The sequence below is a fragment of the Colossoma macropomum genome, unplaced genomic scaffold, assembly GCF_904425465.1.
Source record: "Colossoma macropomum unplaced genomic scaffold, Colossoma_macropomum, whole genome shotgun sequence".
Classification (NCBI taxonomy): Eukaryota; Metazoa; Chordata; class Actinopteri; order Characiformes; family Serrasalmidae; genus Colossoma; species Colossoma macropomum.
Window position 1 is genome coordinate 7,469,272 of NW_023494808.1, and position 16,543 is coordinate 7,485,814.

At 39.3% G+C, this 16,543-nt stretch overlaps 2 protein-coding genes across 2 annotated transcripts; both read right to left on the reverse strand.

Annotated features, from left to right (window-relative positions):
• Nucleotides 1-1,199: 1,199 nt before the first annotated feature.
• Nucleotides 1,200-6,740, reverse strand: ndufb7 (NADH:ubiquinone oxidoreductase subunit B7). The gene is made up of 3 exons (XM_036557113.1): nt 6,486-6,740; nt 4,107-4,275; nt 1,200-1,412 (listed from the first exon to the last, which is right to left on the reverse strand). The coding sequence occupies exons 1-3, from the start codon at nt 6,598-6,600 to the stop codon at nt 1,331-1,333; spliced, it is 366 nt and encodes a 121-aa protein (XP_036413006.1). The 5' UTR covers nt 6,601-6,740; the 3' UTR covers nt 1,200-1,330.
• A 1,222-nt stretch (nt 6,741-7,962) lies between these two features.
• Nucleotides 7,963-15,276, reverse strand: LOC118797943 (P2Y purinoceptor 8-like). The gene is made up of 3 exons (XM_036557242.1): nt 15,037-15,276; nt 11,036-11,741; nt 7,963-8,054 (listed from the first exon to the last, which is right to left on the reverse strand). Exons 1-3 carry the CDS (start codon nt 15,268-15,270, stop codon nt 7,963-7,965), a joined length of 1,032 nt encoding a protein of 343 aa, XP_036413135.1. The 5' UTR covers nt 15,271-15,276.
• Nucleotides 15,277-16,543: the final 1,267 nt, after the last annotated feature.

Below are 16,543 nucleotides of genomic sequence, written 5' to 3' on the forward strand. Positions count from 1 at the left end.
CTGGCAAGAAGAAAAAAACAGAGTAAAATATCCAGGTCTTTGAGATACGCAACACATACTTTGAATGTCTAAATGAAAACCTAACAAGTAAAAGTATGTTTCAACAGTGTATTTCTCCATTCACATCAGGGAAAATAAGGCTGTCCAATAATTTGGGGTGCATATGAGGGGTCAGTGCTCATTTTACTCCAGGGCTTTTCAGCCTCATCACCGTCTACTTCATTTGTAGCATATGGTTGATTACAATAGGCAGTATTTCCCTGTAATTAGTAAAGTTCCTTATAATAGACACCAATGAGGTGCTTCAGCATCTGCCCATTGACTTCTATTAGGAACAAGCGTTTTTCCTGTTCTGTACGAGGGGGAAAAACACTGGTGATCTGTGCAAACATCACAGAGTAAAATACTGAAGTATTATTGAAATTAAGTGCTTGTAATACACAAATATCCCAAAATAATACTTACGTATAGTCACAAAAGATCATTATGTAATTTTCACCTCTGTTTATAACAATATAATTAAAGTACTGACATGCCAACAGCTGAACTGACCTTCAGACAGATGCAGTTTTACACCACTGGTGTTGTGCAACTGTAGAAAGTTTTTCCATCAGTATATTAACCTCTTATGCTCCAGGTTATATTTTGGTTTGTCCATCTGAATTTACGTGACCAAATCGTAAGGCAAATTATTCAGTAACTGCATGAAATAAATGCAAATTTTTATTTTATTTATTTTTTTGTAAAAGCTCCCCTCAAATTAACATGTTTTATGATCACACATATTGATAAATGCTTACAATTTACTGCTGAAAGCCAAAAATCTTAGACACTCTTTGTATTATTTTATAAAAATAATGTTTACAGATCAGATCACTGAAGAGACACATCTGTTTATAGTTTACAGCCCAGATTTGTGGAAAAATGGGTCGACTTTCAGTAGAAAAAAAATTGTGCATTACATCACCCATCTATTTGACTGGAAAGAAGACAGTTACAGCTCTCATACGACCCCCACCTTTAGAATGTAGCTTATGAAATATGAAAGCTATGAAGAATATGACGAAGTGCGTTTTGGAACCACCGGTGGTTCCAAGGAGCGTAAGAGGCTACGGACAAGACCGAGCTGTGTTTTATAGATTCGTTTAAAGATGATGCACCTGTGAACATCTGTGCACAGACAGACACAAAAAGGAGTCTTAGCGTGTGGCCAACGGCTCATAACGTACTCTTTATTTATTATGAGAGCAGCTTTGTAGAGACAAAGAGAACAGATACTAGAGAACGATGAAAGAGGGATAGGATGAAGGGAGGATAAAGGGAGGGGAGATCACGCTGGCTGCGCTTCAATCCTCTTCTTCCTCAGGTTCAGCCTCCTCTCTCGCTCGTACTCCTTCATCCTCATCACGTAACTGCAGACAGACAAAAGACAGAGCATTAAACAAAATATTTACCAAGAAAGCTGCAAAAACAGAGCCAGATAAAGCAACAGTGCAGTCAGTAAAGCTAATGCAGCTACATAACGACACGGGAAGACGTCGCAATACATGACATCACAGTGTTTCATTTTCCTGAGGTTTCATAAGTTTGAACAAACAAAAACGCACCAGATTTTTTTTTTATCAAAACGATGAGAACAATTACTTTTATTTAGCAGTTCAAACTGCGCAGAACGAAACCCAATTTAACAGAACCGATTCTGCTCTCTTCTAATCAAACATGCAGTTGTTCAGTGTTCTTTAAGGACGGACCATATCTAGGTCTGTACTATCATACTCACAAAACCGTGTTGTGATGTAACGTCATAGCAACAACAAAGGTCATACTGTCCATCCATATTAGAATATAATCAGTTTTTTACAAAACACTCTTTAAAAAGATGGTTCTTCAAGGGTTCTGTAAGAAATAAAATGGTTACAATAGAACCATAAACACTCAAAGGACGCTTTGCATGGTTAAAGTGTTCTTTGCATCAGTAAAACCGTTCTATATAGCACCATAAGGGTTCTGCTATTGTTGCAGTGTCAAGCTTGACACAATAGCAGAACCCATTTTGGTGTTTTCAAAAAGGTTCTATATAGAACCATATACAGTATACCATACCATATACATTCTACATCAATCTGAAGATGCGAAAAGACCCTTTAATTATGCACAGGGTTCCCTGAGTGTTCTTGATTCCGTATCCTTTTTGAAAATGGTTCTATACAGAACCCAAAAAGGTTCTTCTATTGTTACAAGCTTGACACAAGTAACAACAGAAGAACCCTTTTAGGTGCTATAGAGAATCATTTTCAAAAAGGTTCTATATAGAACCATATACAATACATTCCATGTTAATCTGAAGAACCCTTTCAAGATGCAAAGAACCTTTTAATTATGCACTGGGTTCCCTGAGTGAATACTGGTTCTTGGTCCTGAATTCTTTTTGAAAACGGTTCTATACAGCACCCAAAAGGGTTCTTCTATTGTTACAAGCTTGACACAGTTACAACAGAAGAACACTTCTGGGTGCTGTATAGAACCATTTTCAAAAAAGTTCTGTATAGAACCATATACAACACATTCTCCATCAATCTGAAGAACGCTTTCATGATGCAAAGAACCTTTAATCATTCAAAGGGTTCTTTGAGTGTTCGTGGTTCTATACAGAACCATTTCCCTTGCTAAAGAACCCTTGAAGAACCATCTTTTTTTAAGCGTGTATTCAATGCATACAACAGCTCCTTGAGTGCTAACAGCGCCCTCTTTTGGAGACCCTTCAGTCCGCAGTTTAAACACTGATCAGAACAGCCATCATTCCCTATTTATCCAGTGGTATTTTTAATCGAGTTTAATCGAGTAATTGTGACGGCCCTAAACGAATGAATGCAAACTAACTGGCATTATGCAAATGTATTTATGCTAATTAGCAGCTACTGGCTTCCATTCACTGATAGACACATGAGCATGTTTGGTCAAGCTAAAGCTTTAAGCCAAATGTCAAGCATGTCCAATAACAGAAGTGCTCAAAGACATTTCTACTGGACGGTCGTCTGCTTTTGGTGCAAGTGATCAATCTGAGATATGCTGCTTTACGAATCCTGATTTATGGGATTATTATATACACAAGTCTATGGTCAACACTGAAGGGTCCAGAACACAAGGACCTTTGTGAGCAACACTAAGCAATCCTGGGTTAGTTCATCATCAAACCAGTCAGGTCAGCAGTGAATTAAGTAAACATGTGAAAGTGAAAACAAACTGAACAGCTTCATGTTTTGGTGGTGTAAACTTAGTTCTGATTGGACAGCTAAACTGAATTGCTGTATCTGTGGGTTGGCTGAATAATGACTGTGCTGTACTGTGAGAGACTTTCTCTCAGAACTCTCGTTGGCAATTACAGCAGCATTTTAGGGCCACTGTTAAAAAAAAAAACAATACTTTGAGAATAAAGTCGTAATATTTTGAGAAAGTATTTTTAGAATAAAATTGTAATATTTCAAGAATAAAGTCGTATTTTTAGAGTAAAATTGTAATATTTCAAGAATAAAGTCGTATTTTTAGAATAAAATTGTAATACTTCAAGAATAAAGTCTCAATATTTTGAGAATAAAGTCATAAAGTTCCAAGAATAAACTCGCAATATTTGGAGGATAAAGTGGGCTAATTGTATGGGGGCTGCTATAACGCGCTGGGGTCTCGGTTGCTGTAGTGGCGACGACAAAGTGTGTGTGTGGGAGTTCCACGCCTTCTGGATCGATCATTTTGATGATCATTCTCATTGTCTGTGAAACTTCATGCCCTCTTTGAATGGCACAGAGACGCAGCCCCGATAGCCATGTAGACAGTTTCCTCCGAGTCCGTCTGGCTCTTTATTCTAGATAAACAGAGTTTCCTGCTCAGCTGTTTCACCCGTTTCTTATCCTAATAACAGGCTTCCTGGTAAAGTTCCACTTTAATGTCGTACTTCTATGACTTTATTCTCTACATGATTTTGCCGTATTCACTGCTCAAAATGGTGAATTGTGCCAAAAGGCGACCAGTTTGCATGTATGGATGTGTGTGTGTGTGTGAGTGTGAGTGTGTGTGTGTGTGTGTGTGTGTGTGTGTGTGTGTATCCTCACTCTTGGTGTTCGCAGTAGTCCCAGTCGTGTCTCTCGTGTTTGCAGGCGAGGAAGTTGGGGAAGTTGTCTCTCTTACACTTCATCAGTTTGAGCAGGTGGTGAGCGCAGTAGTCTCTCTGCTCCACCGGCAGCATCGCCAAGTTCATCTGCTCCTGAGTCGCCACAGGCACTAAACACACAGACCACACAAACCCCCTGATGAGATCTGGTCCCTGTACGACTGTCAAGGTTCCTTGATTTAACAGTAGGTCGCACTAGATAACTGTGCAGCCTGTTCACCAAAGAGGGGAAGGTTAACGCGGTTCTGTCTAATTTCAGATCCACAGGGACGAGGATTTTACACCCGCGCTGCTTCAGCTGATCCTACACACTAAAATGATGGTTCTTCAAGGATTCTTAAAGAAAATGGTTTTATGTAGAATCCTGAACACTCAAAGAACCCCCTGCATGATTAAAGGGTTCTTCAAATTGACGGGAAATGTGCATGAACGTAATATAGACAGTTCTATATAGAACTTTTTTGAAAATAGTTCTATATAACACCCAAACAGGTTCTTCTGTTGTTACAAGCTTGACACTGAACCATCTACAGCACATTCTGCATCAATCTAAAGAACGCTTTCATGATGCAAAGAACCCTATAACCATACAAAGGTTCTCTATGAGTGTTCAGGTTTCCACATAGAACCCATTCTCTTTACTAAAGAAACCTTGAAGCACCATCTATTTTAAGAGTGTAGAAAAGCACACAGCTCTTTATCGAACCATGAACATTGAAAGAACCCTTTCCATGATTAAAGGGTTCTTTGCATCACGAAAGGGTTCTTCAGACTGGTGGAGAATCATGGAAAGGGTTCTTTGAGTGTTCATGGTTCTATATAGAACCATTTTCTTTACTTAAGACCCCTTTGGAGAACCATTTAAGTATGTTCCTGAGCTTTTATATTCAGTTTCTACCGAGCTAGCTAAAGACTTTGGTTTGGATTTGTGACGCTGTCAGAAAATAATCTAGAAAGTCTTTCTATAAAAGAGGACGAGGCTATTCGCCAACTTCTTATCCAAATTATTCGTTCCACCTTAAATGGGAAATAATCCTCCTTTACAGTAAAATAAAGCTCTGCTGATCATTAAACACAGTTTACCAATAAATGGTCTTAAATGCTGGACTTAATGTAGCCATAACTGCTACTTCACCAACCTTCAACCCTAAAGATTGGCCCTCAGACTTATGGTCACTATAGCAACACAGACAATCTCACCTAGCTAGTAGCAGCGAAACAGATGAACATCGATAATTTAGGGATGAACAGACTTATTTGTGTTTATTATCACTCCAGCTGGTTTCCTGATATGTTTAATCTGCAATGAGAAACTGTAAAACACTAAAAAGTCGCAGAGCTTCTTGTTCAAATTTTCCCGTTCCACCTTAAATGGTGCCTGAGGTGCCAGAATGTAATTGCTGCACCATTTAAGGTGGAACAGGAAAATTAGCACGAGAAGCGACTTCAGCTTCACAAAAAGTCAAACATTGAGAGACATTTTACAAGAAACTGTTGTACTTTTGAGGAAAAGTTTCCTGCTGGAGATGTGAGAAAAGCAGCTATAGCTGAACTCAAGCTTAGAGCAAAGCAAAGTAAGTTTGAGTTTTCGTTTATATTATATTTTTTAGCCCATATTAGTACATCAGCACATACTGAGACACATTTACAGCCAGGATTTTAAAATGGACATTAAATGTTGTGGCTCTCAAGGTGGTCTGATCTTTGTTGAAAGGACAAAATGGCTCTTCTTAACATTTGGGTTGCGACCCCTGAGCCAGATAACGTAAACAGCTAACGTCAGCTACCTGCTTTTACATGCTAAACTAGATAGCTAGGTTATAAAACATTGCATTTCTACATGTAGTACAGAATTTCTGACGTTTTGCAAAAAAATGACGCGATTATTAACGCAATTTTCTCTAAAATGACCTTATAAACTTTGACACGACCATCTTTAGCCTTTTTTCAAGATGTAAACAAAGGCTAAGCTAGTTAGCTGAAGACGCTGGGGCTGAATTTGTGAGGCTTTTAGAAAACAAAACTGAATAAATGAGTTCAGCAGGCCGGTCTCTAAACAGAGGACTCCGCTGGAGCTCGTGTCCTACCCGAACTATCCGTTCCACCTTAAACGCTGCAGCAGCTCTGCTGCTGAATTTAAGGTGGAGCGGAAAGTTGAACACGAAGACTAGCGACTTCAACCAGCCCCGTACAGAGGAGGCTTCCGGTTAGCGACCTGAGGCTGAACCTCCGCCTCGTAACGACCACAGACGGGCTGGATTCGGCCGGGTTCTGGTTCTGAACGCCGTGTTTTGGGTCAGCTGGTGCCGTTAACGCTCACCCCTCTCGCTCCGCTCCTCCTGGAAGCCGAACTGCGGCTCGTGTTCAGACGGTTTGGTCGGGTCCGGAGCCGAGTCCCTCTCCGTGATGTAGCTCCGCGCCAGGTGAGCCCCCATAGCGACCACCCTGACCACTCAACACTCAAACCAGTTACCCTGAAGCCCCTTATTCACAGAGAAAGCACTGAAGTCCTGCACTCGGCCATTCGGTCACCTCCAAACCTGCTGCTGGTTTCCGCCTGCCGCAGGAAGCGCACAGTGGTCGGGTGGTGTTCCAATCGCTAGTGCACACTAGCTAGTGCACTAGAATAGAAGGGCTCTACCTTTTTGCACGAGCCAGTTTTTTAGATCCATGTTCATTTGATACAGTGTTTAGACTGTAGAATGTAAGTGTTGCCAAGTGAATAAGATAATAAGGTAACATTAATGGGCCGAGCCCAAAATATACTGATGGTTTTGGCTGGTCGGAGTCCAGATTTAGACCCTATAGAGGATATTTGGTTTCATAATAAACACAAACTAGCTCAGCAATTATTTTCAGCTGCTTCAAGCCATCAGTGCTGACTGTAGAAGGTTTTCTGCAAATTTACACGCAAAACTTCAACCTTTAAAGAAACTGAAGGGAAAAGCAGCCCATAATAAGTTACTTAACCTATTCGTTTAACGATTTGTTGTTAAAAGCTTAATATAAGCTTATATATATATATATATATATATATATATATATATATATATATATATATATATATATATAATAAAATTGAGTATTGTAGCGTGTTCAAGAAATGCTTTTGCATGTTAGTTTTAGGTTAGGCATTCTCTAAGGACTCTTATTGTAGAGGGCGGAGCTAAGAACGCCCCAGGGGAAGTGTGTGTATGTGTGAGCTGACTTGCTTATGGCCAACATCACTATGACTTGAGCAAAAGCTGAGTCTCCTTTAATAGTGATGAACGCTACAATACATTCATCAGTTTAGCTGCTTTCTTACAATACATATGTTGAATTGAGACACAGTTGTGCACAAGCCAGTTTGTGTGTTTATTTCTGGCAGCAGTGTGTCAACATCTGGACTTATTATGTCAAAAGTTTGGCTCTTTTTACATCTAAAGTTAATTTTTTTTCAAAATTTCAACTTATCGTGTTGAAATAATGCCATATTTTATCGAAATCTTGCCTAATCCCAAAATAACAATTTATTTTTATCCAAGTTTTGATGTTGACATAATGCCTTTAGAAATTTAATGACAAATCATTTCAGTGTAATATGCCAGGTTTTTGACTTAGTAAGTCAAAATGATGAGACAGTGAGTCAAATTTTGGGAAGTCGTTATTGCGAGACAATAAGTGCAACATTTTAAGAAAATAAGTTATTGTTTAGACATAGTCTTTTTTAAGGTTAGGCTATAAGTCTTTATTTTGAGTTAAACACTCTGAGCTGAGTGCTGTAGAACTCAAGAGCGCAGATTGGAACACAGCCATTACATCTTCCTCTGCCAGGTTTTTGTTGAGGCCTGAACGCAGCTCTGTGCATTACTGCCGCCTACAGTGCGGCTGCGTCCAAAACCGCACACTGCCACACGAGATAGTACCTCAAAAATAGAACACCACCCATAGAAGTCCATTCATTAGTGCAGTATGGGTTGTATAGTAGTATGTAGGTTTTGGATGCAGCTTATAAAAAAGGCCAAACTATGTATCTTCATTATTTTTCACCCTGTCATACAAACCAGTGGTGCAAAATAAAACCCATGGCTTTGTTTTATATTCTCCTCATCCTTCATGAGGCCCAGAGAGATGTTGTTATTACGAATAACCATTTACTCAATAACAGACTAACAACAGAACACATTAAAGCTCAACATTCATACATCAAACTGAATTTCTCTGCTGAAAAACCCACAGAAACCAAGCGTCTCTGTTGGTTCCTGATGGTTTTGTAATGTGCTTTGCCCTTTTTAATGGGTTGATATCACTATGTAAAGGATCCTGATGGTTGAACTGGTGACCAGTGGCTGATTCTAAATGCACTTGATGGTTTTCGAATGGGATCTAAAGGTGCTCTACAGGAAACTAGCGGCCACTGTTGGAAACCACGAGGCCGATTCACACCAGAAAGGAAAACCAATCAGTTTGAATTATAACGGTTTCTAATGGTCCCTTTTCAGCAGGGCTCTTCGTGAAACATCAACAGAGGTAAAAAAACAAAAAGACAATCAAAAAAGAAGAAAAAAAAAAACAAAGAGAATGAAATTTGGGATTTAAATAAAACTGAAGAGCTTTAACACGACAATGGATTTACATTTCTAGTTTTGCTGCAGGTGTAAATTCACTAGTGTAGATATGTAATGTATAAAGATCTTATGTGAAGGTATTTTTCTGGCAAATGTCATCGTGTATATATAAAATTTAGCTATTATTATAATCAGGTTTATTAGAAAGTGCTCATCGGGGTGAAATAAAGGCAGTATAACGTTGTCCCTCTTAAGGGGAATTTCTTTCCTGTCTTTCTTTTCAAGACTAGAACAAGATCAACTCAACAAGACTAATGTAAGTCAATGGAACCAGATTTTTTTTCCAAGTCATTTTGGGCCGTTTCTTTTGGTCCATTCATCATGAACTTTATATACAATGTAAAGAGCAACAGGCATTTTCTATTTATGTCAAAAACTGAAAAATGGAGATATGAGGTTTTCTTCTGACAACAGCAAAATGTTGATACATGGCTAAAATATATTTGCCGTATTTGATAATGGTCAATTTCAAATAAGTTGCAAAAATGTCAGGTATATGTCCATATGTGACTAATATAAATTGGCTATGAGGACAATCCATACATGCTCATATACAGTGGTGCTTGAAAGTTTGTTAACCCTCTAGAATTTTCTATATTTCTGCCTAAATTTTGGCCTAAAACATCAGATTTTCACACAAGTCCTAATAATAGATAAAGAGAACCAAATGAAACAAATGAGACAAAAATGTTAGACTTGGACATTTATTTATTGAGGGTCCCAATGGTTCTAAAATTCTCCAGTACATCTAAAGGGTTCACAAACTTTCAAGCACCGCTATGTGTCATAAATTTGAAATGCAAATAACGCCATATATCAGATTTCCATTTGGTGGTTGTTATATGGTACCCCACATGTTTAATGGGGTGTTGCTAATGGACTCGTATCATCGCGATTTAAACTGGGTGCACAAACTTTGCCCCCCAATCATTCCGATGGGAAATACATTTGTCACTCAATGCGGATTGTACAAAAATGGTGCATCAAAAAAGCTGTACACTTGACTGACTGGTCGCACCTCTGCTAGATGATACAAGTTTGCCCAAAACCCTTTTTTCCCCCAGAGCTTTTCTGCTGTTTTTTTTTATTAATTTTTTTTTTTGCCAGATCTTCAAAGTTTTTTTACTGTAATTATTTTCTCATCAAATCTGATTCTCTTACACTGAAAAGTGATCTTTTTAAATGTTTTTAACTGTTTAAATGTTTTATATCTGCATATTATTATTATTATTATTATTACATGAAGTGCCAAAAAGAAACTGGTCGTTTTTCATGAAACATCATTCACTTTCAAACATAAACATAATATCAAGCAAATTACACTGAAAAACATGTCGGAAATTACTTTAAAGGACCAACATCATGGAAAACTGAATTTTTCTTTTTTTTTAATTAGTTTGTTGTGGTAAACCATACTGTTCACTCTCCAGTAATGCAGTCTATATAAAGAACCTGTTTCTGTTTATTTTTAGGTGATGTTGCATTAATTATTCATTACTTTAAGATATAATGCTGCTGTAATTGGTTGATAAGGTATTACACATACATCATCTAAACCGCTTATCCTTCTGGGTCGCGGTGGGGTGCTGGAGCCTATCCCAGCTGTCATTGGGCGGAAGGCAGGTCGCCAGTCCATCGCAGGGCAGACAGACAGACATACACACACACACAATCACACACACTCACACTCACACCTAGGGGCAATTTTAGCACGTCCAATCAGCCTGACTGCATGTCTTTGGACTGTGGGAGGAAACCGGAGTACCCGGAGGAAGCCCACGCAGACACGGGGAGAACAGGCAAACTCCACACAGAAAGGACCCTGGTCTCCCGGCTGGGAATCGAACCCAGGCCATTCTTGCTGTGAGGCGACAGCACCACCGTGCCGCCCAGGTATTACACAACAAATAGTAATTAAGGTGAAGGTTAATGAGCTTCCTAATGTAGAGAGAACATTATTAAACAATGTATAAAGGGAAAAAGACCTTAAACAGACTAAAAATAAGAAAGGTAAGATAAAAGCCATCAGTCACTTAAAAAGATTTTTTGGGTGACCCAAAAGCAGCACAGCTACACAGAGAACAATAAGCAAAGAAATGCACCACAATCATCTCCATCCCTGCATCCAAGCAGTACTATAACATTTACTTCTCAGGGCTCTACATTGATTCCCTCATTTTGTTTTGATTTTGATTCCCTCTGGTGGCGCCGGCTAGTTTAGGCAAATTCAAATTTGAGGAAACTGGATCCTCTGTCTCACCTTTAGGGCAGCGGATCCACTGGACAAGCACCCTCGACAGTGCTTGCTGGAGCTCCCTGGAAGCAATATAGTACACAAAAGGGTCAAAGCAACAGTTAAGGCTGTTGAGACCCAATGTGAGCTTGTAGTAGGCATACACACTACGACCCTTACTCCGATAAACCATCTGGATAGGCTGGATAATCATACCAGGTAGGTAGCAGATGATGAAGCAACAGGCCGCAACTGTCACCAAAGCTTTTGTCCGCTTGTAAGAACGGGGGGATCCTATGTCAGGTTTCTGTCTAAGGGCACTGACCACTGCACAATAACAGGAAACTAAAACTACCATTGGCAACACGTAGAACAGTAAGTATATGGCAGTGAAGTAGAGGTACCCTTTCCATCCTTGGAAAGCCTTTTTAGGAAGCACATCAAAACAGGTGGTAACATTCAGCTGAGGAATGAACCGAGTAAAACTGTACAGGAAAAATGGGATCTGGAAGGCAAGGACAACAGTCCAAATGAGGAGGCAGGTCAGAATGGCTTTCCGAGTGCTTCGCACATACCTACTTTCCAAAGGGTGTACAACACCATAATATCGATCCAGAGCTATGGCACAGGTCGTAAGGATTGTACAATACATGTTGCAGTAGAAGGCAGCTGTTGAAATCCCACAAGCCACCGTGCCAAAGATCCAGTCATTGCTTCGAAGATGATAGTCCACCTAGTTAAATCAAGCAGATGATCAAACATTCAGTTAGTTTATATGAAGTAGTATGGTAGGTTTCAAAATTGTTTGTTTATCTAGTCTTATCAAGGACTCTGTGACATGGAGAAAGGATGTAGCCCAATAGCTCATTCTTACTAATCACTGCAGAAAATGTTGCCCCCTCTGACCAAGGCTATGCTATTCTGTTTGAAGTAAGTGCAGAGCAGAGAATTTACACTTTCCTGATTTAGTTCCTGCTTAATTGCCGGTTATCAACTTATAAAAGTAAACAATGAAGTTTGGTGTCCCACAAGGCTATGTTCAAGGACCACTGCTGTTTTCACTAAATATACTGCTACTGGGAAGTTAAAGTTATCCGTAAGCATAGCGTAAGCTTCCACTGCTATACTGATGACACACAGCTGCATCAGCCAAGCCATATGATAAATATCATTATTTTTACTTGGTACAAAGGCTGCTAGGAAAAGCTTTCAGTTTATATGCCAATGGCTTTTTTGGCTTATTGTTTGCATTGACTACAAGCATCAAAGATCTTGTGTCGCTACTGATTATAATTTGTCATTTGATGTACATGTAGGTAACATAACTAAAACAGCCTTCGTTTATCTACAAATTATTGCGAAGTATGGTGATCTCCCTGCTCAAACACAGTTGATTAGATAATTTCCAGGTTTAGTGGGTGTGTGAGCAGGGGAACTGTGCTGCACATAGACCCTCCAGGACCACAGTTGTGCACCCCTGCTTTACATGATTCAGAAAGTTTGACCATTATGTTATTTTCCATTCAAATTCCACCAAACATGTGGGTGGAGTATCTGATATCTTTTAAACATTTATACATTAAGCTGGCCACAATGATTGGAATTTTGTCTGTTCCATTCTAAATGACTATCTGTACATCTGCGTAGGCACTTCTAAGCACTAGGTTTTATCAGTCTGATTGGGAAACGCTCAAATGCAAACAGTTGCCTGTAATGCGTACCATGACTAAGCCTTTCGCAATGAGATGTATTTTGCTAGATTGAAAAAAGGTTTGTGACATTCACAGCCTAACATCTTTATTAGTTATTCAAGAGTTTTCTATGAAGCATTTGGTGGAACGAGCTGTTCTATTTCTAAATTTGCAGCAGAGGAACTTTACATTGGTAACGTGTCCACTGCTAAGTAAAAATGCTACTAATCAGTGTGTTAGGAACATTAATGAACTTAGGAAGTGGTTAGGAACCAATTCAAATCTTGCTAAATATAACAGATAGATAGATAGATAGATAGATAGATAGATAGATAGATAGATAGATAGATGGGTGAATGAATAAATATGCAAACATTGTTCATTTTGTAATAACTATAAAGAATGTATTATCCACATGTTTTGGGAATGTAGATACTATTGTTGGTTTTTACACTATTGTGTATAAAGTACTACTGTGGAAATTATTTTCTAAAATAAAAATTGACATTTTCATTAAGCTATAAGGCCCTGCGATGGTCTGGTGACCTGTCCAGGGTGTATCCTGCCTTCCGCCCAATGACAGCTGGGATAGGCTCCAGCACCCCACCACGACCCAGAAGGATAAGTGGTTTAGATGATGTATGTATGTATTAAGCTATAAGTTGAGCTCTTTGGAGCATCTAACAATGATAGTGTCACGCATCCCTCTGGCTCAGAGGTTTCCATGGACTCCATTTCCCAGAATCCTCTGGGAGATCACATGACTCCCAGCAATTTCCGATCACAGATCTCTCTCTCCTGAATACAAATCTGTAACACCTGTTGACCTCTCATTAGCTTTAGTGTAAAGCGTGGGATTTTAGAGTAGTTCAGTGTGAGGTATTGCTTCTTTCTAGAGCTACTGAGTGTTTATTTCCTGTGCTGTGTTGTCCAGTTTTGACTGATCTTCTGTATTTTGACCACTTTGAATTGTGTTTGCCTGTTGATTGTGTGTCTTTACTTGCTGCCTTTTCTGGATTTGACCTGTGCCTGTTTCCTGACAACGATTTTGGTTGACGATTTAAACAGTGAAGCCTTTTTGTTCTTTTTATCCAGGAGCATCTGAGTGGTTCTGTCACGTTACACATGGAGCACGTTCCAATAAAAACTATATTGTCAACCTTCTCTTCATTCATTTAAGGAACTTTTAAAATAAAAAATAAACATAAAATTAAATTTCATATTAATTCAAGCAGATTTGCTGCACATACATTGTATCTAACATTCTGTTTGAATACTATGGAACTCTATGAAAATATTAGTCTGGCCTTTGTTACAGCTTGATGTATTTATTCTTAAGTGTCCTATTTTTTAAATTATTATAATTATCATTATTATCATTTATTCTTTAAATTTACAAACCTTAAGCACTTATTGATTGTTCTGTTTCCACAAAATTGGAAGCATAGAATTGTCCAAATTGTCTTGGTCTGCCTAAGCATTAAGATTTCCCTTCACTGGGACTAAGGGTTCTAGACCAACCTGAAACACAACCCCATATCATTATCTCCTTAAACTTTACAGTTAACACAGTGCAGTCAGGCAGGTAACGTTGTCCTGGCATTCGCCAAACCCAGACTCGTCCATCAGAATGACAGAAAGAGAAGCGTGATTCGTCACTCCACAGAATACGTTTCCACCACTCACTACTACTGCTTTATACCACTCCATCCACCTACGCTGTTGTTGCTCTGAGGTGCTTCCATTTCACCATAATAGTACTTACAGTTGACAGGACAGAAATTTCACCAACTGACTTGTGGCAGAAAACACCTCAACTCAATAATTAGGAGGGCTGTCCCCATACTTTTGTCCATATAGTGTATTTGTTAGAGGAAAGTGTGCAGCATCAGGGAGGATCCCTCTCATCCATTACACAGATTGTTTACACCATTCACATCTTGAAGAAGACTATGGAGCATCTGGGCAAAGTCCAGACTCATGGACAGTTTCTTCCCACAGGTAGTCAGACTGATAGTCTTATAATTATTGTTATTATTATCACTATTAGTAGTAGTAGTAAAAGTTGTGATGGGAGAGAAGAAGGTGCGAGAAGAAAAGGTCTAATTCACACTTATTACATATTGCACTTTTCCTTGAATTATTTCCCCTCCCTCCCCTGGAGAAGATCACTTGACTAGCGGCTTCCAGGTAATGTGAAGTTTGAGACCCCTGGTCTCGATCTAGATTTCAGTAAAGCTGCTCTGAAATGGTATCTATTGTAAAAAGTACCTTATTAGTAACAACTTACATATAGAACCAAATTCCATTGGTTTATATAGAGCTGTTTGCTCTTACTTGGAGCGGTAGCATGATGCTGTAGAGCAGATCTGCAAGGCAGAGGTTGATGGAATAGATCCGTGTAGGAGTTGTGCACTTCGTAAGGCCACAGAGAAGGATGAGGGCGATGAAATTGCATGGAGTGCTGATGACAAACACCACAATGTAGATGACAGGTACAGCAACACTGATCATAGGGCTGACCAGTGCTTCCAGTGTGGCATTGTCCACGGTTGCTACTGAAATGTTCATCTTGGAGCAGCTGGCGTTTGCTGGGCTGAAATGAAAAAAAAATATATATGTAGTCAGTCAGCCAAGATATGTTCAGTGTCTGAAGTTTACTGCTTTCTAAACGGCTGCAAAAATGAAACTGCATTTAATGGCTGGATAACTGTAGAGATTGTAAACATGCAGGCTTCCTATGGCAACCAGAAAAACGGTGTTTTCCACATGCAGGTATTTGACTTGCTGTTTTTTTTTCCATGTTCAACCATAGCTGGGTATGTTGGTCTTGTATGGCTGGCAAAACGCCAGTACAGCATGAGATAATTTTAAATTTCCCCATTTCTCATGATATCATAATCTAATATCATAATATTACAAGAGACAACAGTAGTCTATCTACATTGTGTACTTCATCTCCTGATTTGTCTGGTAGTTTATTAGCACTTTGCTAATGAATTATCTGAACTATAGTGACCCTTATTAGTCCCACAACAGGGAAATCTCACCTCTGCGTTTGACCCATCCGTGCAGTGAAACACCACATACACACTAGGTGGCAGTGAGCACACTTGCCCAGAGCAGTGGGCAGCCCTATCCACAGCACCCAGGGAGCAGTTGGGGGTTAGGTGCCTTGCTCAAGGGCACTTCAGTCACATACTGTCAGCTCAGGGGACCAAACCAGCGACCTTCCAGTCACAAGGCTGGTTCCCTAACCTCCAGCCCACGACTGCCCACGACTTATCAAATTTGGCTGAAATATACACTGTTTGCTGCGGGAGTTTTGATTCTTGCTAATAGGGTGAAAGTTTTTTTTTGTTTGTTTTTTTGTAGGCACAGCAAACAGTGAACACACACAGCCATTTCCAATGTTGTTAAAGCTTAAAGTCCTTTTTGTAGCCAAGTTGGGGAATAATGCGGGATATGAACCTGCAACTGAACTAAAATGATGTTGTTTATTTGAATATATCAGGCCCAAACCTGCCAAAGTTGAACCTGAATATAATTTTTTTTCAATATGCTTGTTTATTTCATGTTTGCTAATAACGCCTTTAGAGGGTGGCACAAAGTAATGTTTGTTGCCAGTTGGAAGCTACAAAGGCCCCCGTCCACACAAATCCAGATATTTTTAAAAATGTTGAATTTGTAATATTTTCCCAAAACAAATTGTCCACACAAGCAGCATGTTTGAAAATCTTCATGTCCCCATGAGAAAGCAAAAAGGACTCAAATGTTTGTATGAGCATTCCAACCCAGTAGGCGATAATAATTGCACATAACATTTGATGTCACACACCTCAAG